Source organism: Pleurodeles waltl, chromosome 3_1, assembly GCF_031143425.1.
Source record: "Pleurodeles waltl isolate 20211129_DDA chromosome 3_1, aPleWal1.hap1.20221129, whole genome shotgun sequence".
Lineage (NCBI taxonomy): Eukaryota > Metazoa > Chordata > Amphibia > Caudata > Salamandridae > Pleurodeles > Pleurodeles waltl.
Genome location: NC_090440.1, coordinates 1,863,874,751 through 1,863,900,347, shown reverse-complemented (window position 1 = coordinate 1,863,900,347; position 25,597 = coordinate 1,863,874,751). Strand labels below are relative to the sequence as shown.

At 44.4% G+C, this 25,597-nt stretch overlaps 1 protein-coding gene across 5 annotated transcripts in view; it reads left to right on the top strand.

The window, feature by feature from the left end:
• PIKFYVE (phosphoinositide kinase, FYVE-type zinc finger containing) overlaps nt 1-25,597 on the top strand; it is a 1,212,885-nt gene that overhangs the window by 59,374 nt on the left and 1,127,914 nt on the right. For all 5 annotated transcript variants that reach the window (XR_011201631.1, XM_069225943.1, XM_069225942.1 and 2 more), the window contains exons 4-5: nt 6,428-6,543; nt 23,501-23,672. Coding sequence is in view for 4 of the 5 variants with exons in the window: in XM_069225943.1 (XP_069082044.1) it covers nt 6,428-6,543; nt 23,501-23,672 (288 nt within the window). In the remaining variant the exon portion in view is untranslated. The remainder of the gene's footprint in view (nt 1-6,427; nt 6,544-23,500; nt 23,673-25,597) is intronic.

Below are 25,597 nucleotides of genomic sequence, written 5' to 3'. Positions count from 1 at the left end.
ATCGAGTCCCATCCGATTCAGCCTTAGGGCGCGGGACGCCCCGCGGTCCCTATTTGGTCTCCGCCGCAATACTGGACCTCTCTGTTCGTCGCTATGAGTCCCCAAAAGTATCCCCCAGTGCACCCTTCGTTCTCTGACTCCCGGGGGGATACACTGGAAGGGAGCAAGAACCTGCCTTTACTGGGTCCTCCGCCTCCAAAAACGCCGTTCAAGTCGCGGCCGCCATCTTCTTTTTTTCTTTCCCTTCCTCGCGGCACTCCGTCGGGCGCTAATTCGGCCCCGAAATTCTCCTTTTTCCGGGGTCGGACCCCGCCAAATGAGTCTCCGGACCCCCCCGACCCTGCTGATAGTCCGTGGGGCATGCAGGGGGTCCACCTCCTTTCAGACTGGACCGGAGTGGGGATCACTGGTAGGAGCCTCACGGAGAGGCTTCCACTGCCATCGGCGTCAGGCCACGCCCCCCATCGGTTCCTGTCCTTGCCGTCCAGGGTACCCTAACTGTAATTCTGCCACCTCTTGCTGGTTGTAAAGAGAAACCAGTTGCCAGTGATTTGATCAAGTTATGCCATGGGGAAAGTTCTTTACAGTAGGCCACAAGGTTGTCTGGGTAAATCATTTTCTCCTCTCCCTACCCTGCAAGAAATTCCTCTGCATACATTAAGGAGTTTATATTGCTACTCCCTGCTGGGGTCTTCAGATGCTGAACATTCGGTCATACAGATTGATAATGGAAACACAGGGAGCATTCCTAATGTTTCACTATCTTTTACTGCTACTCCTTGCACTGATGTTGTGTATTACCAACCACCTTTAGAGGCTTCTACCAGCGCTCCTTTACCTGCTGAGATTTCTGCTTGCATTCAGACTCCCTATCAGTGTTGATGACTTTTATTGAGACTCTTCACATAGCTTTGTGGGTGGCGTGTGTGCACTGTTTCTTTGGCTAAAACGGACATACCTGTTTCCTCATTGGATCTATTGTTGGATTGTTTTTCTTTCACTATTTTGTCTCATCCTTTGGATTGGGTTTATAAGTCTTTCTGCTGTTAAATTGACACTAGCTTCCTGATAGCTACCAGTTCTGAATCTGCACTAAGTGGAAACTCCCCATTTTGTTGTCACATAAGGTCCAAAGAGACTTGTCCATTTAACATTACTGCATTCCCTTTTCATGATGGTATTGTATGGGATAAGGTCTCCTATGACATTTTTGATCCTACAGATTAATTCTTTATGTGGTTAAAGTTGTTACGGATGACATCATTACCCCAGGTTCCATTTAAGATGAATGGGATATTGTGACTGTTAATAATATGCTATGTAAATTAGAATCATATACAGTATTTAAAAATGAAGATTTGTATTTGAATCCTGCAAATTATGGTGAAATGTTTTGTTACCATCACTATGACCATCACTTCTGCATAGAGCCAGTACTCCTTGTGCTGTTATTAATTATACACAGTAGGAGCACTGTTTGTCATAACATATTTGAAAATCTCTCCTTATTTTTCCAGTCATGTTAGTACAGACCCGTTTTCCTATTTTTATTAGCTTATGCCTTCCCCAGTAAAGAAAAACATGCTCACACAAGCAAAGATTATTTATACAGATTCATTTATTTCACAACTGTCCCTAAAGGGTTATGACTAAGTATTGTAAAAATAATATTGAGCTCAAGTCAGTTTAGGAAACATGTTCTATGCAAGTCAAGGGCACTGATGCCAAACGTTTGTGGATTTCACAGAACATCTTAACAAAATTGTGAAGCGAATGGGCCATACAAACCTTCAGTTTCTGGTTCAGACAGGTGGTTGCTATGGACAGTGATACCAATGGCTGTAATGCTTGTGTTTTTTTACTCTTACAAAGGGCTTATGAGAAAAAAGCCAGACCGCTGTTATGTTCAATTACTACACTCTGGGTTTGTCACTGTGTATAACAGTGGTTCCTAACCTTTTGACTCCTGAGGACCCCCACTGAATCACTACTGGAAGCCGGCGACCAACAAGCAATTTATACGATTTAAATTTCAAACATTAAAACAGTAGTTCACATAAAATGCACAGACAAGTGCACACCAAACAGACTCGAATTACTAAAGATATAAATATTTTATATTGAGAAAGATTGCAGAAATCAAACATTTTTAATGGGAAGGTTGACACTGCATCTCGGAGACTAACTTTTCAATATTTGGCTTTAATTAGGAAAGCTGAATCCTCCGGTCTGATTCTACATTTCCCAAGTGATTTCTGTTTTTATTTTTTAGGTACATAAAATCTGAGAAAGCTTCATCACATAAAAATGTGATGGGAAAAGGAAGTAAAAGCATAAGGGCCTCTCATCTTTCCATAGCCTCTCTGTTGAATGTAATTAATTTGTTTTATAGCACCTCTCATATAGTGTAGGATGTTTTGCACTTTACAGCGGACAACAAAGTATAGGATTCACATGTCAGCAACACTAGTAGGCATTTTCTAAGAGTGCTTGGTCTGGAGAAGCACAAAGTCTGTATTCAGAACATAACACAGTGATTAGTATTGACTTTAATATTTTAGAGGCTTCATGGATATTGTCCTCCACTTCGGATGCTTTCTAGACTCTCTAATTGGCATCCTTGCAATTGGTTTTCTTTTAGTTTTTAAACATTTTACGAGGGATTATATATGTCACAAATTGTAGTTTTCCTTTTTAGCTTAGTATCGTTTATAAAATGGTGGTTTAACCTTGTTTTTCACTAATTCAATAAAATGCCACACACGCACACATTATTAAATGTTGTTTTTCTGCGTTTCTTGCTGAATGTGGTAAGGCTGGTGTTGCATTAGTTAAACAATGCCTACCCGGAATTCAGAGCTGTGAAGGGGAATTCAGCCTTGCAGGCCCTGTTTGCCCACCAAGACAGTGCATTCATTAATTTACTGAGTTCAGCTTCCTGAGACATTACACAAACGAATGGGGTTAGATATTTCCAACTAAGTCTGACAAAATAGTATTGCTAATACGACTCTTAGTGTTGGGTTGTAATTTCAGGTGCAAAATAATATGGTTGAATTATTTGTGTTTTTCACCATTCTGATGCTTTTTACAGTAATGTGCCATCTGTAATATTTGCAGTTAATATTTTAGTTATAATGATTAGATGTTTACAATAATACTTTGGAAAAGTATTATTGTTTATTTTTTTCTTCATTCTTGCACATGCAAAAGTGACATACAAAAGGATAGATATGTTTCCGCAAATTCCTTGGGAACGAAAGTCCTGATTGAGGTTACCAACAGCATCTGTATCTCTGGAAGGTTAGAAGTTTAATCTGGTACTGTGAGCTAGCCGGAACCAACAATTACTGATTATAGAAGAAGACTAAGTCAATATATTATGACGTTTTGTCGATCCAGACCACAGTTCTACTGAATTTGTAGATACAGTGCAACAATACTACAACAGAAACATCTAATTGTCTGAAATATGACATCAGTAATTCTTTACAGCACGTATGTGAAAGGCTTAGAGCCTAAAGAACTAATATTTTGAGTGGTGACAAAAGTTTAGTCATTCTAGCAAACATGACAGAAGTGCAGCTCAGAGAATATTTCTATTCTGCTCTTTAGAAAGTAGTGTAACAATAACGTTAAAAAGCAGATTGGCCAGGCATGTAGCAAATGTAGAGGGAAGCATGTACAATTGCTTGGTTTTCAGATATGTCTCTGAGGCATTGTACACACAGCTATACAGATACAACGCAGTAACTCCCCATTCTCCGCTCCATAGAGAATAACTGGGAAGGTCCCAGTCTGTCACAGGGAAGGAATCAGTCTCCTAGGAATTTGGGAGGAGCTGACACAAAGACTAGTTGTTTGAGTAGTATGCCGGAGACCTGTGTACATCTGCAGACCTGAGAGATTCTTAGAGGCAGGGTTTTGAATGATATATAGAGGGAAGGTCCTAATCATCCAGGCAATATCATAATTAGGAGGCTGATGATATAAAGGATAGTTAGAGGATAGTGTAATTATTCTAGATAGGAGGGCCGGGCATTATAAGATGCTTTAGGTTATTCTAATATTCACCTTGTTTTATATTATGGCTGCTGAGATTACAATAACTTTATTCTTTGTGATACACCCGGATTGTGTGCTGATTACCCATAATAAATAAGCAATCATTAAAAACAACGTTTATATATGTGTGCCCACTGCCTGTAGAGATTGAGATAAGGTCACTATAACTCCAAATAACCCCTGCAGATGAGTTTTTCTGGCAGGGTTGTCTGACTCCTAACACGCTAAATCTTGATGAGCCTAACCTGTCAAGTTCCACCCCTTTTGTAACGAAAATTATTTAAGAAGCATACAAGTCTATTTTTTCCTGATGGAATCTGGTTCCTAAACTGTGTGGTTTAATTTATCAACTTAAAATGTTTGTTTAAAATCTTTTTGGTTTTGTTTCATTTGTAGTTTACATCCCCAAAAATATAATTGTTTGATCGCACACATTTATACTATTGAATTTTATAATATGTAGAAATTAATTTTCATTGTTATTTGAGTTTCGGTTCTCAAACATAATAGCATTTCAATGAGGCATGAATGTTTTCCTCACTTATGGAGCTTAAGGTACTGAATATGGATTTCTTCTCCACGATTTAATTTTCTTATAAGATGAAAGGTATGATACTTCTGTGGAGAAAATATGGATGTGTTTATTTCTGTTGTGGTTTAGACCCTCTAAATTGACACTATTAAATATACTAACACTACTTACAAGCAAGTAACAAAGTAATATTTTCTCGTACAGCACTAAATCTTTTATAGTAGAGACAGTGGTGAGATGCTTTGGCCTTCCATCTCATGTACTGTATCTGATCTTTGTTTTTACGCACCGATCGATTATTTCAGTATTTTTAATTGAGTTTTAGTGATGTCTGTTAAAACTTCTGCAGTTTATGGCAGCCTGGGACATTTATCCTCTATTTGGAAGACGTCTATCATAGCGGCTAATACATTTACCTTGAGAATTGGCTTATGCTGTTATGTTAGTTATCTCTCATCCACAAGCTCTTTGACGTAGATGCAGTGGTACAATACGCTTATTGTTCATTTGTTTCAGTGTTAAACTTTGAGCAGGACATTTTCCTTCTCTTTTCTCAACAAGTGACTACCCCCCTACAGGTCTCAGGAGAATCTAATTTTTGTAAATATAAAATGAATCGTTAAGCTTTCTGTGACTTAAACTAATGACCAGACACTCTTTTCACACCTGTTTGCCACTTCCAAGAAGCTATTGCAGTCAGACAGTATTTTAAGACATCCGATTCCTGATCTTTGATATTCTATCTTACCTGTTACTTTCTGCAGAGAGTATTTATGTGCATTCCCTCAGGGCAGTATCTGTTGTTTTCCAAAACCATATTGCTGCGAGGAAAATCTGAATGTCCATGCAGTGGTAGGCTTGGCATGCGTTTTAAACCTATTTCCTGCATACTTTTGAAAAATGCATGCCATTTTCTTGTCTCAGTGCTGGTAGAGGGCAGTTCCCACATAATCATGATGGGAGACAGCGTGTGACTAAAGGCACCATTATCTCTATTAAAATAACTCTTTCTGTTTTAAATCTTCTGTCCCCTGAAAACTTATATTTGGAAATTTCTCCTGTTTATGCATGTTCTTTAAACTTGTTTTTCCCCCCTTTTTTTTTTTTTTTTTTTTTTTTTAATTGTCTAGGATGTCCAATATCACTTTCAACAGTGTTGTTAAATAGTAAAGTAAGTGTTTAGTTGGTTTTTGAAAGTAATTAGCTTAGGCATTCTGTGTCACATAATTGTGGAATTACCCATAGCACATGCATTGCTCGGAGAGATGTCTGGCAGTAACCAGACACTTTCATGTTCTACTTCTTACACCAAACTGATTTTTATGGTCCAGCTTGACAGCGCAGCTGTCACCAAACAATAATGTGAGCATCACTAGAGAGAGACTTTGGCTCCACCCACATGTTGAGAACCAGGAGTACATGTTTTGATTCGGCAGAAGTTATGTGCTTTCACAAAAAGTGCTTGTCCTCCATGCAGCTGTGATCATTTTTTAAAAATTTATTCAGCTGCATAAGCTTGAACTTTCAGGAGCACACACATGACAATGGAATGCTGTTAAGTGTCTCTGGTAACTGAATAATCAGTAGCTCGGATGGGGATAGAGCAGTCATCAACTTAAATGGATGTTTAGGTCTGGCTTGAAGGTGCACTAGTCATCTGACCTTTCAACCTACACCAATATTATTCTACAGTTCTTTACTGCCACTCAAATGCATGTCTGTTCCGCTGCTATTTACTTATAATGCTTCACATTACCATGCAACATTTTTTCAAAGCCACACCTGTTGGCATTGCCAATGCTTTTTTAATGAATGTTTTTCTTTCCGCAGAGAGTCGAAGGAAAGGTGATCCTCCCATGGGAGGCCATGATCCTCGGACAGCCGTTCAACTTCGAAGTTTCACTGTTCTTAAACGCCTCAAAGAAATAATGGAAGGGAGAAACCAGGTACTAGGCAATTTTAATAGTTATTGGCATACACAAATTAGACTTGTTCACTCACTTGGCAATAACTTATATATTTGAGAGAAAGACACATGAAAAATGCGAAGCAACATAAGTAAACATAAAAAGAGGAAGAAAACCCCAGATTATCAGGCTATTTTTTTTTGGGGGGGGGGGGGGGGGAAGATGGGCACTGTTGCCAGCATCTAAGATTCTGTATTTCAGGATCTGGAACAGACTAGGTGCTTCATCTCCACTCTCCTGGTTGATGGTTAAAACATGAAAACTTTGAAGAGCAAGTAGCATTGCAAAGTATATTGTCTAAAATTAAAAATATTTTGTAAATATAAAATATGCTTAAAAGTGGCCCGCACCTATATGCACTATTGTTTGTCCTTTAAAAACCAATAGTGGTACCATGAGCCATTCCCTGTTTGTGTTTTTTTTTTTTTTTGTTTTTTTTTTGTTTTTTTTTTAAATATAGTAAGAAAATGCCACTGTTGGCATGGTTACCCCCTAACGTTTTGCCTTTTGTTGGTGCCAGCTTTGAGCGAAAGTGTGCCGGGACCCTGCTAACCAGGCCCCAGAGCCAGTGTTCTTTCCCTAAAACTGTACCTTTGTCTCCACAATTGGCACAGCCCTGGCACACAGTTAAATCCCTCCCTGGTACCAAGGGCCCTGTGGCCAGGGAAGGTCTCTCGGGGCTCCAACACGTATTATGCCACCCTGGGGTCCCCTCACTCAGCACATGCACACTGTCTCACAGCTTGTGTGTGCGCTGGTGGGGAGAAACAGAGTAAGTCGACATGGCACTCCCCTCAGAGGGCCATGCCCACAACCCACTGCCTGTGCCATGTTAGTCACCCCTCTAGCAGACCTTACAGCCCTAAGGCAGGGTGCACTATGCCCCTACAGTGTCTAAGTCAATTCAGTGAGGAGTCACCCCCTCACCCAGGTCCACCCCTAAGGGACCAGAGCTGAATTGACCCCCTCCTTGGAAAATCCTCCATCTTGGTTTGGAGGATTTAGCCCAATAGGGATAGGGATGTGCTCCCCTCCCCAAAGGGAGTACAAGGCGGGTGTAGCCACCCTCTAGGACAGTAGCCATTGGCTACTGCCCTGTGACACTAACACACCCCTATATTCAGTATTTATGGGCGACCCTGAACTCAGGAAATCAGATTCCTGACGACCTACAAAGAAGGACTGCCTAGCTGAAAAACCCCTCAGAGAAGAAGGAATACGACAACTGCTTTGGCCCCAACCCTCCGGCCTGTCTTCAACTTCAGAGAACCTGCAGCAGCGACGCATCATGCGGGCCCAGCTACCTATGCCAATTCAGAGGACTGCCCTGCAACTACAAAGGATCAAGAACTCCAGTGGACATGTCCAACCAAAGAAAGAAGGGACCATCTTTAAAGGGAATTACTCCAGAAGCGTGAGTCCCCACCACTCTGCACCCGCCGTCCCTGGCCCGTGTCCAGAGAAACCAACGACTCAAGAGAGGATCCCCAGGCGACTCTGAACACATGCCCACCCTGGGCTAACTCTCTGCATCCCACTACGATGTCTGCAGAGGGAATCCCGAGGACCCCACCGACCGTGACTGCCAGGGACAAAGATGTCTAATGCCTGGAGAAGCACTGCATGCGCAGCCCCCAGGCCAATGAGAAACCGACCACCGGTGCAGCAGTAACCAGCAGACTGCCCTCACCCTTGCCCAGTTGGTGGCTGGCCCGAGAAGACCCCCTGTGCCCTGCCTGCAACGTCTGAGTGACCCCCGGGTCCCTCCATTGAATCCTATTACAAACCCGAAACCCTGTTAGCCCACTGCACCTGTCCGGCCCTGTGCCGCTGAGGGTGTGTTTTGTGTGCCCCCCCAGTGCTCTACTAAACCTCTCTGGTCTGCTCCTCGAGGACACGGGTACTTACCTGCCAGCAGACGGGAACCGGAGCACCCCCTCTATAGGCGCCCATGTTATTTTGGCTCCTCTTTGACCTCTCCACCTGACCGGCCCTGTGTTGCTGGGTGTTTGGGGTTGACTTGAACCCCCAAAGGTGGGCTACCTAGGCCCCAGAGACTGACTTTGTAAGTGCATTAATTACCGTATTAACCAAACTGTACTTACCTCCCCCAGGAACTGTTGAATTTTGCACTTTTAAAATTGCTTATTGCCATTTTATGAACAACTGTGCACATTACTGGTTTGGTTCAAAGTTCTAACTGTACCTATGCAAAGTACATTACATTTAATATACATACCTGCAATTTGAATCTTGTGGTTCTAAAATAAATTAAGAAATACTATTTTTCTATATAAAAACCTATTGGCCTAGAGTTACGTCATTGAGTGTGTGTTCTCATTTATTGCTTGTGTGTGTACAACAAATGCTTAACACTACCCTCTGATAAGCCTAACTGCTCGACCACACTACCACAAATAGAGCATTAGTATTATCTATTATAGCCTCTGTCAAGCCTCTTGGGGAACCCCTGGACTCTGTGCACACTATGTCATTTTGTATAGTACATACAGGACCAGCTTCCTACATATATGTTGACCCAAAATAGCCTGTACTAAACAAATTGAGTAGCTGGGTGCTGGAGAGCATAGCAGTGCAGCAAAATCCATTGCAAAATATGTCACTGGGATGATCATTTTGACTGTTATAAGGCGGAAGCACTTTTATGATATTATATTTTTTACCCATCCATTTGCATCGGTAAATAAAACAAGCATTTGCATTTGCTCGGGTTAGAGCTATTAGCGTTGCAAATACCTACCTAGACTGTTCAGTAAAACAGTTGACATAAACAAGCCAGTTCAAAGCGCCACGGCCACCATGAGCGTGAATGCAAAGGAGAGTTACAAAAGGAGAAAGAAGTTCGCTTGCAGTCAAATGTATCGGCAGATGTGCAATTATCCACGTAACAGGGTCGATGGCCAAGGCAGAAACAAAACTGCCCCAAGAAGGGATAAACGTAAAGCATTTACCAATGGTACCAAAGAATTTTTAAATGGCAAGCCCATGAACGAGTGAAAGTGATTGGCGTGTGGTGGGCGTGGTTAAGTCCACAGATAGAATACAACAGGTCAGCGCGCTTGCATGCATGACCGAAAAGAGACAAGTCATTTTGGAGGCACAATCGTGTGATCACGCATGTTGTTGCCTGATGATGAACGCATGTGTTAACACATGCACACAAAATGATGTGATCTCATCACACATTTTTATTTTCAGTTGTGCTCCCTTTGTTAATGCTGTACAGCATCACTGTTGTTGCTTATGCTATACAGCATAAACAAACACATTCCTAGAGGCAGTATGTCTCAAAGGTGAGATCTAATGGCTAGGTCATTGCATGTTTGTATATGCCATGTTTCTTTGGGGTAAATTCATAAATGTACAATGCTACCCTCTCCTATACCTCTACACACCTTCATCGTAAGCCCAGCACCTATATAGCTAATGTTAACCTCCTCTTGACTAAAAGACAGCTCAAGCTGCATGAAAAACCTCCTCAGAAGAAAGAGAAAAAAGAGAAAAAAGCATTAGTGCAGTGTGTGTGTGGATGGTGCATCTAGTGTGGATTTTGCTCTTCGTTGTAAAATTTAGTGTAAATATGAAACCTTGGGTTGAAAGAACCAAATGTTCCTATAGGAATTAGTGAAATCTGAAGTGGTTTATAAATGTCTTGCGACTGAAGATTTCCACTCTTGTCTCGATTTAAAAACGCTGTCCCTCATGTAAGTGGGCCTGTTGCCCGGCACAGGAAATACCACAAAAACGCAAGTAAGAAAAGGCAGTTGGCAAACCTTAGCAAATGCCACTTTTTGGCTTCTGGGTGGCTGCCATGTTTGTGACCAGCGTCTGCTGGCACCCAGGGAAACTACGAACCATGGATATTTTTGAAAACTAAATACCTGCTGTAGGAAGCTGGCTCTGTATATACTATATAAAAATGAGATATAGTGTGCACAGAGTCCAGGGGTTCCCCAGAGGCTTAACAGAGGCTAAAGTACATAATACTAATGCTCTCTTTTGTGATAGTGTGGTCGAGCAGTTAGGCTTATCAGGGGGTAGTGTAGAGCATTTGTTGTACACACACAGACAGTAGAAGAAGCGCACACTCAATGACTTAACTCCAGACCAATGGTTTTTATATAGAATGCTATCTTTTCTTAATTTATTTTCAGAACCACAAGATTCAAGTGGCAGGTAAGTACTTCAATAGTTCTGTATTTTACACATGTATCAACAGTACTTTGTTTGAAATTGATAAGTTATGCAGTTTTTGAAATATTGGCAATCTTTTTTTAAAACTTGGCAAAGTGCAATTTTCAGAAACAGTTCCTGGGGGGAAGAAAAGTTAGATTGTTTTACAGGTAAGTACAACACTTACAGTTCCAGTCTCGGGGGGGGGGGTTAGGAAGTCTAGGGTTTGGGGTTCAAGTTAACCCTAAACACCCACCACCAGCAACACGGGGCCGGCTGGGTGCAGAGGTCAAGGTTTAGGTAAAATGAACATGGGCTCCTATGTAGACTGTGGGCACTCAGTTTCAGATCAGAAGGCAGGTTAGTACCCGCGTCTTCGGAGAGCAGACATGGAGGTTTAAAGTAGCACTGGGGGGGGCCACAAGTGTCACCAAACATGCACCCTCAGCGGCACTGGGGAGGCCGAGTGCAGGGTACAAACAAGGTGTTGGGTCTCCAATGATTCTGTATGAGGAGAACCCAGGGGTCACTCAGAGGCTGCAGGCGAGGTCCAGTAGGTCATCTCGGGTAAACCACAGGCTGGACAGGGAGGAAGGCCACCTGCTGAACTTTGCTGCATCAGAGGTTGGGTTCTCCAAGGCCTGGGGACTGTGTGTCTTTAGGCGTCGGATATCTACATCCAGAGCTTCGAGGTCAGGGGACCCTCAGGATTCTCTCTGCAGGTGTTGTCGTGGAGGGTTGGAGAGGTCAACCCAGGGTGGGCACGTGCTCGGAACCATGGGCCATGGGCATTGGGTGCAGAGTGGTTTAGGACTCACGCATTCGGAGTGAGGTTGGAGTCCTTTGTTGTTGTTTCTTCTTGGACAGGGCCGCTGTCCACTGGAATTCTTGGTCCTTTTGGGTGCAGGGAAGCCCTCTGGAGCTTGGCAGAGGTCTCTGGTCCCGCTGGATGCGTCACTGTTCTTTTGCAGGTTCCTTGAAGCAGGCGACAGGCTGGTAGGGCTGGGGCCAAGTCCATTATCATCTTCTGGTTCTCTGCTGGGGTTTCAGCTTAGCAGTCCTTTTTTCTTGTCAGGTCTCCAGGAATCTAGTGAGTTGAGTTCAGGAAGGCCTTTAAATCCTTGATTTAGAGGCATCTTTAGGGGTCTCAGGGCAGTAGCCAATGGCTACTGTCCCTGAAGGTGGCTAAACCCTTCTTGTGTCCACTCCCTTATGGGGGGGGGGGGTGGGGGCGGGCACATTCCTAACCCTATTGGTCCCTGTTCTCCAAACCAAGATGGAGGATTCTGCAGGGAGGGGTCACTTCAGCTCTGGACACCCTAGGGGTTAACACACTGTAGGGGATTGTTTCTCATGCAGCTATGCCCCCACCTGTGGTATAGTGCACCCTCACTTAGGGCTATAAGGCCTGATAGAGGGGTGACTTACCTATGCCACAGCAGTGTTTTGTGGGAATGGTACCCTGGAAGGGATGTCATGTTGACTTTGCCTTTTTTGCCCCCCAGCACACGCAATCTGCAATGGCAGTGTGTATGTATTTGGTGAGGGGTCCCTTAGGTTGGCATAGCACATGCTGCAGCCCTTAGTAACACTCCCTTGTCACAGGGCTCTTGGTACCACTGGTACCTTTTACAAGGGACTTATCATTGTACCTGGGGTGTGCCAATTGTGGAGACAGCAATACATTTTTAGGAAAAGAACACTGGTGCTGGGGCCTGGTTAGCAGGATCCCAGCACGCTCTGTCAATTCAGCATCAATATCAGTCAAAATGTGTGTGGGGGGGGTGGGATGTGGGGTGTAACTGCAACAAGTGCCAGTTTCCTACACCTAGGGAGCCCTGGATGGTATGGCTTGCCTGGCATGTGTAGGTGTCCTTGCAAATGATTCTTCATTCCTGGTTAGAGTTGTTGCTATTGTGGGTACTAGGTCCAGCCATACAAGTGGGATAACATTTTTATTCAGACAATTGTGGGAAAGCTGATGCTTAGAATGCTTTGGATCCCTGCAGTTTCTAGACGTTTTAGTCTCAGAAATGTGAAGAAAGTGCATGATTTTAGGAAACGTTTCAGGTTTGCAGGGCATAGTGGGTCTAATTCTCAAAAATGTTGGTGTTTGGCAGGTTTCCCTGGTTGGAGGCTGAGGCCAGGCCTAACATAGACAGCTTAACCACATTGCAAAAAAGGGTTGGTTTTGAATGGAAGAATTTGATCTGTCTGTTACGTTTTGGGGCCATTCCTGTTGCGGCCCCTGGGCCAATCCATGCAAGTGAGGTATTGTTTTTTCAGGACAAGTGTGCAAACGCTGGATGGTAGGAAATGTATAGGTCCCCACAGTTTCCGGATGGTTTTCTCACAGAAATGTCTGGAAGATCTGTGTTTTGCTAAAATTTGAAGGTCATTCTGGCTATTAAACGTTAAGGGGAATCCCAGCATGCCAGACTTCCCTGGGCGTCTAGTTTTCAGAAATGTCTGTATTGGGTACATTCCTCTAGGTGGCGACTGAACTAAGGCAGGCGCATATTCCACAGCAAACCACATTGTGAAACATAGTCAATTTGCTTGTTGCAATGTTATGTCTCCAGGTTGCGCTTTGGGATATTTTGTCATAGTCGCTTGACCCAGCCATACAGAGCATTTGTTATTATTTATTGCATTTCTCTGCATTTTTTGGCTACCAACTGTAAGCCAGAAAACACCCACTGAATTGCATGATAATATCTGTAACCCTAAATGCACAGGTATACAATCACTGTTCCTAAATGCAGTATATTATACACATCTGTTTTTTAATGCATTACATTTCAGTACACAATCCAAAATCATATTAGCTGAGCTCAGTTGTTTGCTCTGGTTTTTGTTGTGTTTTTGGAAAATCTACAAACTCCATTAATACTTGTTTTCAGAAGGGAGGGCTGACGCATGTAACGGTATTTTGCTTTTATAAATTGGCCCGGATGACAGAAAAGTACAGATGAAAATGTCACCAATTGCTAATTTGTGGGTCGAGCCTGCAAGAGCATGCACTCTCACCTGCAAGAGCATGTGCTCTCGCCTGCAAGATTCTTGTATTCAGTAGTGGGCTTGAAACCTGCCTGTAGCTTACTGTTACTTTTCATCATTGTCACTCCTCCATGGTACCCTCTCATTGGGCAGTGCTTGTCATACATTACTTCCTTTTCGTTCCGCGGTGCATAGACGAAATACAGATTAATTCCTGTTGATGAGTGCCCTTCTGCTCGCCATCTGCTGCTTGCTCTGTGATTCTTAGTTCTTTTTGACTATGGTCCGATTTCCTGTTCAATAAGCATTGCCTGCAGAGAGCTGCATGGCTTCCGGTGCTTTTGTGGTGTCCTGTTCCGAGTAAACACTGTCAGGGAGAGGTTATATATTTAGCATGCCAGGTAGCAGGGTCTAACTTTAAGAATATCTCCTCCCTTGCCTCACATGCTGAGCGACAGCTGTCCCTCCCTGTAGGCCTGCCACAGACAAATTGTCTGTCACGAAGTCTGCCGAAGCACAGATTCTGCAGTAGGACATGTTTTTGGGAGGCATCAAGATTGGCAACTCAAGGGCATAGGGCGACAAGGCCAGAGGAATTTGACACTGAGAGATGCCATCCTGCCAGCCAGATGTCACACCATGAAAATCAATTTGGACCATGGAAATGTGCATCCTTGAAAACGCCACCAATTCTGCCTGCAAGCAAGAGGGGAAACTGAGCAGCCTTGGAGGGGTGAAAATTCACCCCTGTTTCTTTTTGGAGCCTCATGCCCCCTATCAGGGAGAACATTTGGCACAAGTGGGCATTGCTGCCATTGACATTTACTTTCTACAACATAATGACCAAGGAAGCCTGTCTACGGAGGTGAGCTGGAGGAGGGGGAGATGCATCAATGTATTTATTGAAATGACTGCATTCTAAAATAAAAACAAAAACAAAACATGAGCTGTAATTATTAGGAGTTTGAAAGGTATGACAGAGGTGATTGTTGACCATTACAGAAAAACATATAAACAGTCCCAACATCCTGGATTAAATATGTATTTAAGAATTCCTACCTACACCCTATTCTCTAACAAGAAGGCATAGCAGTGTTAGCCTTTTCAGCCCCTCCCAGTCTTATGGAAAGAGCCCATACTCCGGGGTTTTCCTTGTTGATCTGCTTGGCAGGCCTCCTGGTTGGCTGTATGACAAGGCCAAAAATCAGCAAACATGCAATGAAATGGCACACAGCATAAGACAGCTTCTCTGTCTAGAATGTCCTCTTTAACTTCCTTTGGCCTGTGTGGTGTTCTTATAACAAAAGATGTTGTTATAGGAAACTGGCTGTTAATGTGATATACCAAAATGGGAGATATCTTGTGCAAAGAGTTCAGGGGTTCCCTTACTAGTGAACAGGGGCTTGCTCTAGCAATCCCAGGGTGCTCTTTTAGGGTGTTAGTGTGGTCGAGCAGCCTTAGGTTATCGAGGGAGGGGAGGAATGGCATCTCTCCTGTGAGTGAAGCCAGATCTGTGCACCAAGGGTGGTGGGCCTCTTTGAAGCCTCCTGCCTTGGAATGCAGGTTCACAGGTTATCCTGTTGGGTTGTGTGTGTAAACGCTTCTCCCAGAGCAGGCTTTGTGGTTCACCACCCGAGAGCACAGACTGTCACTCTGGTAGGTCACACTTGTGTCTGGTGGTGGCAGGCTGGCTACAACTAGTCCGTTCCTACACGTGTAGCTGGTAGGTGTTCTGGGGACACCTCTAAGGTGCCCTCTGGGTGCATTTATTAATAAATCGTTCACTGATATCAGTAAAGGTTTATTAATACGAGATGTTTGATAACAAACTACCCTATATTTAGGGAAGCCATCTTGTAGCTGGGGAACTCTTATCGACCAGGCTTCCCTGTTCACTCACTATGTCCAAGAATCGACAAAGGCATAGCAGGGGCATATCTGCTCGTACAGATATGTCCTCACATGCAATATACTGCACCCTGCCTTGGGGCTAGAAGGCCTGCTCTAGGGGTGACTTAAATATATTACATATTATTTTAGCTGCACCAAAAAACCCAGCTTGCAATGGCAGTATGTGTCTGCTAGGTGAAGGTTCCTGAGAATGGCACTATACATTCTACAACCCTTGGGGGCCCTCTTTGGTACCTTAGCCCTAGATACCAGGGTTACTTTTAGAAATGGGGTCTCTAGTTGGCAGTCAGTTTGCACCCTGTCCAAGTAGGGATCCTCACTGTAGTCCGAATAAGGGAAATACCTGCTCTGATGACCTCTGCTTCCCCACCACCCCCCCTTTTGGTAGCTTGGCACGAGCAGTCAGACTTATCTCAGAAGCAATGTGTAAAGCATTTGCACATAACACACAGTAACACAGTGAAAACAATACAAAAGGACACCACACCAGTTTTAGGAAAATAGCCAATATTTAGCTATAAGAAAACAACACCAATTATGTAAAAAAAATATACCATACAGTAATAAATATATGAATTCTGCAAGATTTACCCCAAAATACAGTTCCTTAAAGTCGATAGCTCCACCTGGGGCTATGATGGTGTCGTGAGCAACAAAACCAACAGTTCAGGCTGGCTGCAGCGTCGTGGGCCAGCTACGGTGTCAGGAAGACATGCAAACAGTACCTTTTGGAATTGCAGAGCGTCGTGATCCTCTCAGTGAGAGCTAGAGAGCGGCGTCACTGGCGTCTGTCTCGGTTCCAGAGTTGGTGCAGTGTAGGAAAGTACCATCTTGCCTGGCATGTTACCCCCATTTTTCACTGTATATATGTTGTTTTAGTTGTATGTGTCACTGGGACCCTGGTAACCCAGGGCCCCAGTGCTCATAAGTGTGCCTGAATGTGTTACCTGTGTAGTGACTAACTGTCTCACTGAGGCTCTGCTAATCAGAACCTCAGTGGTTATGCTCTCTCATTTCTTTCCAAATTGTCACTAACAGGCTAGTGACCATTTTTACCAATTTACATTGGCTTACTGGAACACCCTTATAATTCCCTAGTATATGGTACTGAGGTACCCAGGGTATTGGGGTTCCAGGAGATCCCTATGGGCTGCAGCATTTCTTTTGCCACCCATAGGGAGCTCTGACAGTTCTTACACAGGCCTGCCACTGCAGCCTGAGTGAAATAACGTCCACGTTATTTCACAGCCATTTTACACTGCACTTAAGTAACTTATAAGTCACCTATATGTCTAACCTTTACCTGGTAAAGGTTAGGTGCAAAGTTACTTAGTGTGAGGGCACCCTGGCACTAGCCAAGGTGCCCCCACATTGTTCAGAGCCAATTCCCTGAACTTTGTGAGTGCGGGGACACCATTACACGCGTGCACTACATATAGGTCACTACCTATATGTAGCTTCACAATGGTAACTCCGAATATGGCCATGTAACATGTCTATGATCATGGAATTGCCCCCTCTATGCCATCCTGGCATAGTTGGCACAATCCCATGATCCCAGTGGTCTGTAGCACAGACCCTGGTACTGCCAAACTGCCCTTCCTGGGGTTTCACTGCAGCTGCTGCTGCTGCCAACCCCTCAGACAGGCATCTGCCCTCCTGGGGTCCAGCCAGGCCTGGCCCAGGATGGCAGAACAAAGAACTTCCTCTGAGAGAGGGTGTGACACCCTCTCCCTTTGGAAAATGGTGTGAAGGCCGGGGAGGAGTAGCCTCCCCCAGCCTCTGGAAATGTTTTGTTGGGCACAGAGGTGCCCAATTCTGCATAAGCCAGTCTACACCGGTTCAGGGGACCCCTTAGCCCTGCTCTGGCGCGAAACTGGACAAAGGAAAGGGGAGTGACCACTCCCCTGACCTGCACCTCCCCTGGGAGGTGTCCAGAGCTCCTCCAGTGTGCTCCAGACCTCTGCCATCTTGGAAACAGAGGTGCTGCTGGCACACTGGACTGCTCTGAGTGGCCAGTGCCACCAGGTGATGTCAGAGACTCCTTGTGATAGGCTCCTTCAGGTGTTGCTAGCCTATCCTCTCTCCTAGGTAGCCAAACCCTCTTTTCTGGCTATTTAGGGTCTCTGTCTCTGGGGAAACTTTAGATAACGAATGCAAGAGCTCATCCGAGTTCCTCTGCATCTCTCTCTTCACCTTCTGCCAAGGAATCGACTGCTGACCGCGCTGGAAGCCTGCAAACCTGCAACATAGTAGCAAAGACGACTACTGCAACTCTGTAACGCTGATCCTGCCGCCTTCTCGACTGTTTTCCTGCTTGTGCATGCTGTGGGGGTAGTCTGCCTCCTCTCTGCTCCAGAAGCTCCGAAGAAATCTCCTGTGGGTCGACGGAACCTTCCCCCTGCAACTGCAGGCACCAAAAAGCTGCATTACCGGTCCCTTGGGTCTCCTCTCAGCACGACGAGCGAGGTCCCTCGAATCCAGCGACTCTGTCCAAGTGACCCCCACAGTCCAGTGACTCTTCAGTCCAAGTTTGGTGGAGGTAAGTCCTTGCCTCACCTCGCTGGGCTGCATTGCTGGGAACCGCGACTTTTGCAGCTACTCCGGCCCCTGTGCACTTCCGGCAGAAATCCTTTGTGCACAGCCAAGCCTGGGTCCACGGCACTCTAACCTGCATTGCACGACTTTCTAAGTTGGTCTCCGGCGACGTGGGACTCCTTTGTGCAACTTCGGCGAGCACCGTTTCACGCATCCTCGTAGTGCCTGTTTCTGGCACTTCTCCGGGTGCTACCGGCTTCAGAGAGGGCTCCTTGTCTTGCTCGACGTCCCCTCTCTCTGCTGGTCCAATTTGCGACCTCCTGGTCCCTCCTGGGCCTCAGCAGCGTCCAAAAACGCTAACCGCACGATTTGCAGCTAGCAAGGCTTGTTGGCGTTCTTTCGGCGGGAAAACACTTTTGCACGACTCTCCACGGCGAGAGGTATCCGTCCACCAAAGGGGAAGTCTCTAGCCCTTTTCGTTCCTGGAGAAACCTCAGCTTCTTCTGTCCAGTAGAAGCTTCTTTGCACCCGCAGCTGGCATTTCCTGGGCATTTGCCCATCTCCGACTTGCTTGTGACTTTTGGACTTGGTCCCCTTGTTCCACAGGTACCCTAGATTGAAAATCCACAGTTGTTGCATTGCTGGTTTGTGTCTTTCCTGCATTATTCCTCTAACACGACTTCTTGGTCCTTAGGGGAACTTTAGTGCACTTTGCACTCACTTTTCAGGGTCTTGGGGAGGGTTATTTTTCTAACTCTCACTATTTTCTAATAGTCCCAGCGACCCTCTACAAGGTCACATAGGTTTGGGGTCCATTCGTGGTTCGCATTCCACTTTTGGAGTATATGGTTTGTGTTGCCCCTATCCCTATGTTTCCCCATTGCATCCTATTGTAACTATACATTGTTTGCACTGTTTTCTAAGACTATACTGCATATTTTTGCTATTGTGTATATATATCTTGTGTATATTTCCTATCCTCTCACTGAGGGTACACTCTAAGATACTTTGGCATATTGTCATAAAAATAAAGTACCTTTATTTTTAGTATAACTGTGTATTGTGTTTTCTTATGATATTGTGCATATGACACTAAGTGGTACTGTAGTAGCTTCACACGTCTCCTAGTTCAGCCTAAGCTGCTCTGCTAATACACTAATAAGGGATAACTGGGCCTGGTGCAAGGTGCAAGTACCCCTTTGTACTCACTACAAGCCAGTCCAGCCTCCTACATGCAGGAGTCATCGGGCCCTTGAAGTCACACACGTTGCAGATCGAGCTCCGAGCTGATGAAGTCAGGAGTGCTGGTGTAGATGGCGTCAGGCTGCGGTGCAAAGTGGGACGATGCAATGTGTGGTGCCCACAGGTCACTGTGCAGGCAGTGGCTCGGTGACGGCATCCAGCTGCGTCGGTGAGACCAAGGCTGAGGTGTGAAGGAGGCGGTGCGATGTGGGATGTCACCAAGTCACGGTGTAAGCAGCGTTGTCGTTGCTGAAGCGCTGTCGTCAGTAGGCCCAAGCCAGCTGTGCGGGATGGTGCTCTGTGACCCTCTTGAGCAGTGTCCACAGGTCACGGTGTGGGCAGGGATGCCTGGTGACGACACTGGAGTCGATGCTGCTGGCATCGGTGGACTGGGGCTGCAGTGCGGGACATGACGGTGCTTCGTGTAACTCACGAGCAGTGTCCACAGGCCATGGTGCAAGCAGCGGCACTGATGGCAGCAAGAGCGGCGTCGACGGGCGATGCCCAGGCTGCGGTGTGAGCAAGTTGATTCTGGACTGCAGTGCCCATAGGTTGCGGTGTGAGCAGCGGCTTGGCGAAGTTGTCCGCTGACGGCGTCGGTGAAACCAGAGTGCCGGTGCGAAGTGGCTCCTTGTGATGTGGGCAGGTCACTGTGTAGGCCAGTGGCGCCGCTGGTGGTGTTGCAGTGGTTTCTCCTCTTGAACAGCACAAAACACACAGTTCCCAGTGCTGCAGGTCAAGGAAACTGAAGTCTTTGGTGTCCCTGAGACTTCCAACATGAAGCAAGCTCTACTCCAAGCCCTTGGATAACTTTCTCAAGCAGGATACACCGCAAAGTTCACGCCTTGCTCTCTTTTCAGGCAGAAACAGCAACTGAAGGCCAGTCCAGCGAAGCAACACAGCTCCTCCTCCAGCTCCTCAGCTCTTCTGGGCAGAGGTTCCTCTAAAAGTCTGGGATTTTGGGTCCAGTACTTATACCCCTTTCTGCCTTTTGAAGTTGACAAACTTCAAAACAAAGTCTCAAGTGTTTGCAAGAGCCTTCCTTGTCCAGGCCAGGCCCCAGACACACCAGGGGGTTGGAGACTGCTTTGTGTGAGGGCAGGCACAGTCCTCCCTACATTCTAGCTCAGATGGCTCATCAGGATATGCAGACTACACCCCATCTCCCTTTGTGTCACTGTCTAGAGGTGAGGTGTAAACAACCAACCTGCCTAACTGACCCAGTCACGGAATCCACAAACGGGTAGAGTCTAGAAAGGTTTAAGCAAGAAAATGCCTACTTTGTAAAAGTGGCATTTTCATACTCACGATCCAAAAACAAACTTCACTAAAAGATGTATTGTGAGTTCGGAGACCCTAAACTCCATATTTCTATCTGCTCTCAAAGGGAATCAGTGTTTTAAAGTTATTTAAGGGCAGTAGGCATGTTAAGGTATGAGAGAGATAGGCTTTGCAACAGTGAAAAACGAATTTGGCAGTATTTCACTGTTAGGACATGTAAAACACACCAGCACATGTCCTACCTTTTAAATACGCTGCACCCTGCCCATGGGGCTACGTAGGGCCTACCTTAGGGGTGCCTTACATGTAGAAAAAGGGAAGGTGTGGGACTTGCAAGTTAGTACACTTGCCAAGTCAAACTGGCAGTTTAAAACTGCACACACCGACACTGCAGTGGCTGGTCCGAGCCATGTTTACAGGGCTACCTATGTGGGTGGCACAATCCATGCTGCAGGCCCACTAGTAGCATTTGATTTACAGCCCTGGGTACCTCTAGTGCACTTTACTAGGGACTTACCAGTAAATCAGATATGCCAATCATGGATAAACCAATCAACAGCACAATTTACATAGGAAGCACTTGCACTTCAGCACTGATCAGCAGTGGTAAAGTGTGCAGAGACAAAAAACCCAGCAAAAACAGTGTCCAGTAAACCATAAAAACAGGAGGTCAGAAGGCAAAGAGACAGGGGAGACACACCAGAAAGCTGCCAGGTCTAACAGGACCATTTGCTAGGGTCTTACAAGGGAACTAATGGTATTGCCAATTGGGGGGAACAATTGCACAGTTTTAGGAAAAGATATGTCACTGGGGACCTGGTTAGCAGGAACCCAGTGCTCTTTCAATCAAAATTGTATTGAATACCAGTCAAAAAGTGGGGTGGACATGTCCGAAAGGGGCACTTTCCTACAGTGTGTTCTGAAAACAGGCCTGACAAGATTGTTTCCCTGTGACTCCGTAGTTTTGTAGCGGCAATAGTAAGTAAACTATCATGGATAAATATAACAGCCTTGAGCAGAGCACAGAACAAAATGCACACAAATTGCAGATAAATGTGGAACATGAACAAAATGTATTTAGTTTTATGCCATAGTGATGCAGTTTGCTAGGTATACAGTGAACACCAGACACCCCTTGGAAGTCAGCAGTGACTCGTCAACAGATGCAGGGCCTCATTACGAGTTTGGCAGAGGGGATTACTCTGTCCCAAACGTGCCGACTATCCCGCCCGCTGTATTACAAGTATCATGTATGTCCTATAGAACTTGTAAAACGGCGGACAAGATATCTGCCACTTTTGGGGCGGAGTAATCCCCTCCGCCAAACTCGTAATCAGGCCGATAATCTGCGATACAATATATACACTGTATAATTGCTCTAGGAGGTTCTTCAGCATAGGCTGAACATGCCCATGAGATTCTTACATCGGTTTATTAACCTAGGGTGACAGGGAAAACAATGGATCCTATGTCAAACTCTCTGACGTGGGGACAGAAAAGCAAGAAACAGCCCTGTATTCTTGGTTTGAACACTAACCAACCTCTCTGGCCAGTGGCCTCTCCCTTTTGCTCTGAAATTACCCTCCTGTAAGGGGGTTCACATTAAAGTAGTAGTCCCCTCATTATGAGTTGCCTGTACTCTTCAGTGGACCCGGTTAAAAGACTTATGGGGCCCATCAGATTTATAAGTAGCTTGCCACCCAGAAAAGCTACTTCCCGGTAGACCCAGCTGCTGAAAGCGTTTGAAATGCCTAGGCGAAAATCCAGCAACAGTGAGTAATAACCCAGGGAATCAAATGTGTTAAATCGAATTTCCCTGGTTATTCCAAATTCCTAAGTGCACCCTCAGGGTCCAGCTCATAATCAGCTGTTTTTTTGACTCCTGGAGATAATGTTCAGCTGGTAACTGTATGTCTGGGTTCTGAAATTAGGATTGTGTGTGCTTAAAGCAAAGGGGGATAACTTTTGCTGGTGAGTTGAATTGTGACAGCTTCTAGCATCTGTGTGCATAGATGGCTTCAGAAATGCCTTCTGTGATCTGTGAAATCACTGCTGATGTTACCCATCATATCCAATATCATCACTGATGCACCAAACAATTGATCTTTTCAGCATTTGTTTGCTCAGTTTGGAAATGCAGTCTTACTTCTATATGTCTCCATGTCTTCTATAAGTCAAAACTGGTACTGCAACTTTCCAAAGGCTTTCAGCTACATGCAAGAGAATGTGTAGATGCTTGAGTTGAAATGTCTCTGTTTTGTACATATCCTGCATTACATCACTAATGTAATTTATATCCCATTACTTTTAATGTCTTAATGTGAAGCTTCAAATGAATGTTCTTTTATTTGTTTGACATTCCTTGTTTCCAGCCCAGAAGCCTGTTACTTTGGGTTGAAAAGGTGCAGAGTGTAATACGCCATATGTTATCATTTTTAAATCTGGAATGGGGCAGGATTCACTTGAGGTTAAGCCCTAAGCAGATCATGATTCACCCTCAATCTACAATAATGTTTATTACATTCCGTTTACGCCATACTGGTTTTAATAAACAGTAGCTACATATAAAGGTGGTTAAGTGTAACCAGAACACAAGTGGTTAAATTTATGCAATGAAAAAATTAATAATTGCCTTGTGAGTATGTACACAGTTGTTTTCATCTCTAAAGTGATTGTAGAATTTGTGAGGCATTAATAGGTGGTTCCTCAGATCATTTAAGCTCTACTGTTGTAACACTGTAGTGATCTCTCTGCTCTGATAATTCTACAGGACAGTGATCTTAAACAGTACTGGATGCCAGATAGCCAGTGCAAAGAGTGTTACGACTGCAGTGAAAAGTTTACAACCTTTCGACGACGGCACCATTGCCGACTTTGTGGGCAGATTTTCTGCAGCCGATGCTGCAATCAGGAGATCCCTGGAAAGTTCATGGGCTATACTGGTAAGTTTGTACTGTAAATAAACATGTATGAAGTGTCCAGTTGCAGTGTGCAGAAAATTCTGTTAGGTCTTACAAGTTTCAGTTCGCAATTTTATAATTTTTGCACTTGTACAACTTTGCAAATACGCAATTATGGAAATGTGCCTCAACTTTGAGTTGGACCATATGGTCATGTCATAGAGTTGGTTCTTTTTAGTTTATTTAAAGTATAAAAGGCAATACTTCGAGGGTAATTTATGTTTCTACAGATGACCATTACAAATTCCTTTTGAAATTTGATCTATGATGTATGTAGTGATTCAAATCTCATTTGTGAAAGAATTGCGTAAATTACAGTATCCAGGACACACAGGTAAATTACAAACAAGGGTGTATTGAGTTTTACATTGATTCAGAATTCGCACAGTTCTCGTAAAACATGGGTGCTACATAAAGTGCATTGTGGTACAGCGCAGTGCTCAATTGTTAAGCAAGTGCAAAAAAGATTAAAACTAATCGGAGCACAAAAGAACAAGCAATGGCTATTGCTAGTGTGTACTGTGAACTTCACTTGATAATTCAAAAGGACAATTTAGTTGTGAGGACACATCCATAATTTATCCCACAGGTAAGTTTGACTTTACATGTTAATTACCATACAGTTACTGTACTTTGTAGGTATTTGCTACAGACAGCTTTAGTTTCTAATATATAAAACCTTTCTTATTCAGCCTCTTGCTCATGATTGGATGGCTTTCTTTTCTATCTTAGTGTTTATTCTTAATTCAGTGACTTTCCTTCCAGTTCTTGAAATTGTCCTGCCCATGAGCATTTTGGTCTTGGTGTTCCGATTTGTATCCTTCCACTGCTGACATTCAAATAACTACTTCCTTTTTTTCCTTTCAGTAGTCTATAGCAGTGGATGTGTTTTCTTGCTCTATCCTCACTGTTGCTTCTTGCATCCTTCTGGCTATCTGCCATTCCCCATCCTGCTCTACTTTTTATTCTTTTTTTTTTTCTTTTCTACCTTCTACCCCGTCTCCTCTATTGGTCCTATGCCCCTCCCAGTTTCTCTGGACTTGCTATCCAGCAGTCCTTTTCACCTAGTGAAAGAGCCCCTTCTGTAGCTTGTGCTAGCATTCATTATTACCCATACAGGGAAAGAGCACACTGGAACGCTTATGCATCAAGCAGTCATGACCCAGTGCTCGTACAGAAATCTTTTTTTCACTAGCGTGTCTGTGTTGCTATCGATCATGATTGATAAACGTGAACCGAATTTAGAAGTTCATCATCTGCAGTAACTGAAAAGGCCTGAAGCACTGATGTTGAGTGGTAGTCCTCAAAAAGTCCTGTGTTACTCAATATCGCACAGCATATATCCTTTATAATGACCAGTGTTCTCTGGGTTCCAAGTTTTGGGCTGTGAAGATGCAAATTAAACTTTAAAAAAAAAAAAAAACATTGGTTTGAATTTAATTTAAAGAGCTTCACATATCCGGTTGCAAGAACGTGTAACTTAAAGGAATGCATCATGCTGCTGTATTTCGTTCCTTTACTGCAAAATGCCTGAAAAAGGCAAAAGCGTAGCCAGTGCCTTTAGCCACAATTTCCTCTGACTTCTGCAGTCTCCTGCACTAAAGCACCAAGGAACCATATTAGATTGTGGAGGCCAGCAATCAGAAGGAGCCCTGTTTGTCCTTTCAGATTGGAACAGAACTTCAGCTACGTCCTGTGGAACCTCTTAGTGGCCCTTCGCACTGCATAGATTTCAGTATTAGTAGCAATAATTGACTTAACATAACTATGCTTTATTTACTTAGCTGCTGATCTAATTAACCAGACGTTTTACTGAGTAGTCTGTATTTTTGATTTTATTCTTAGTAAGCTCAGTTTCTGATTTTCCTGCGTTTTGTCTGCGCATGGCTGGTTAGGTCAAGAAGTTC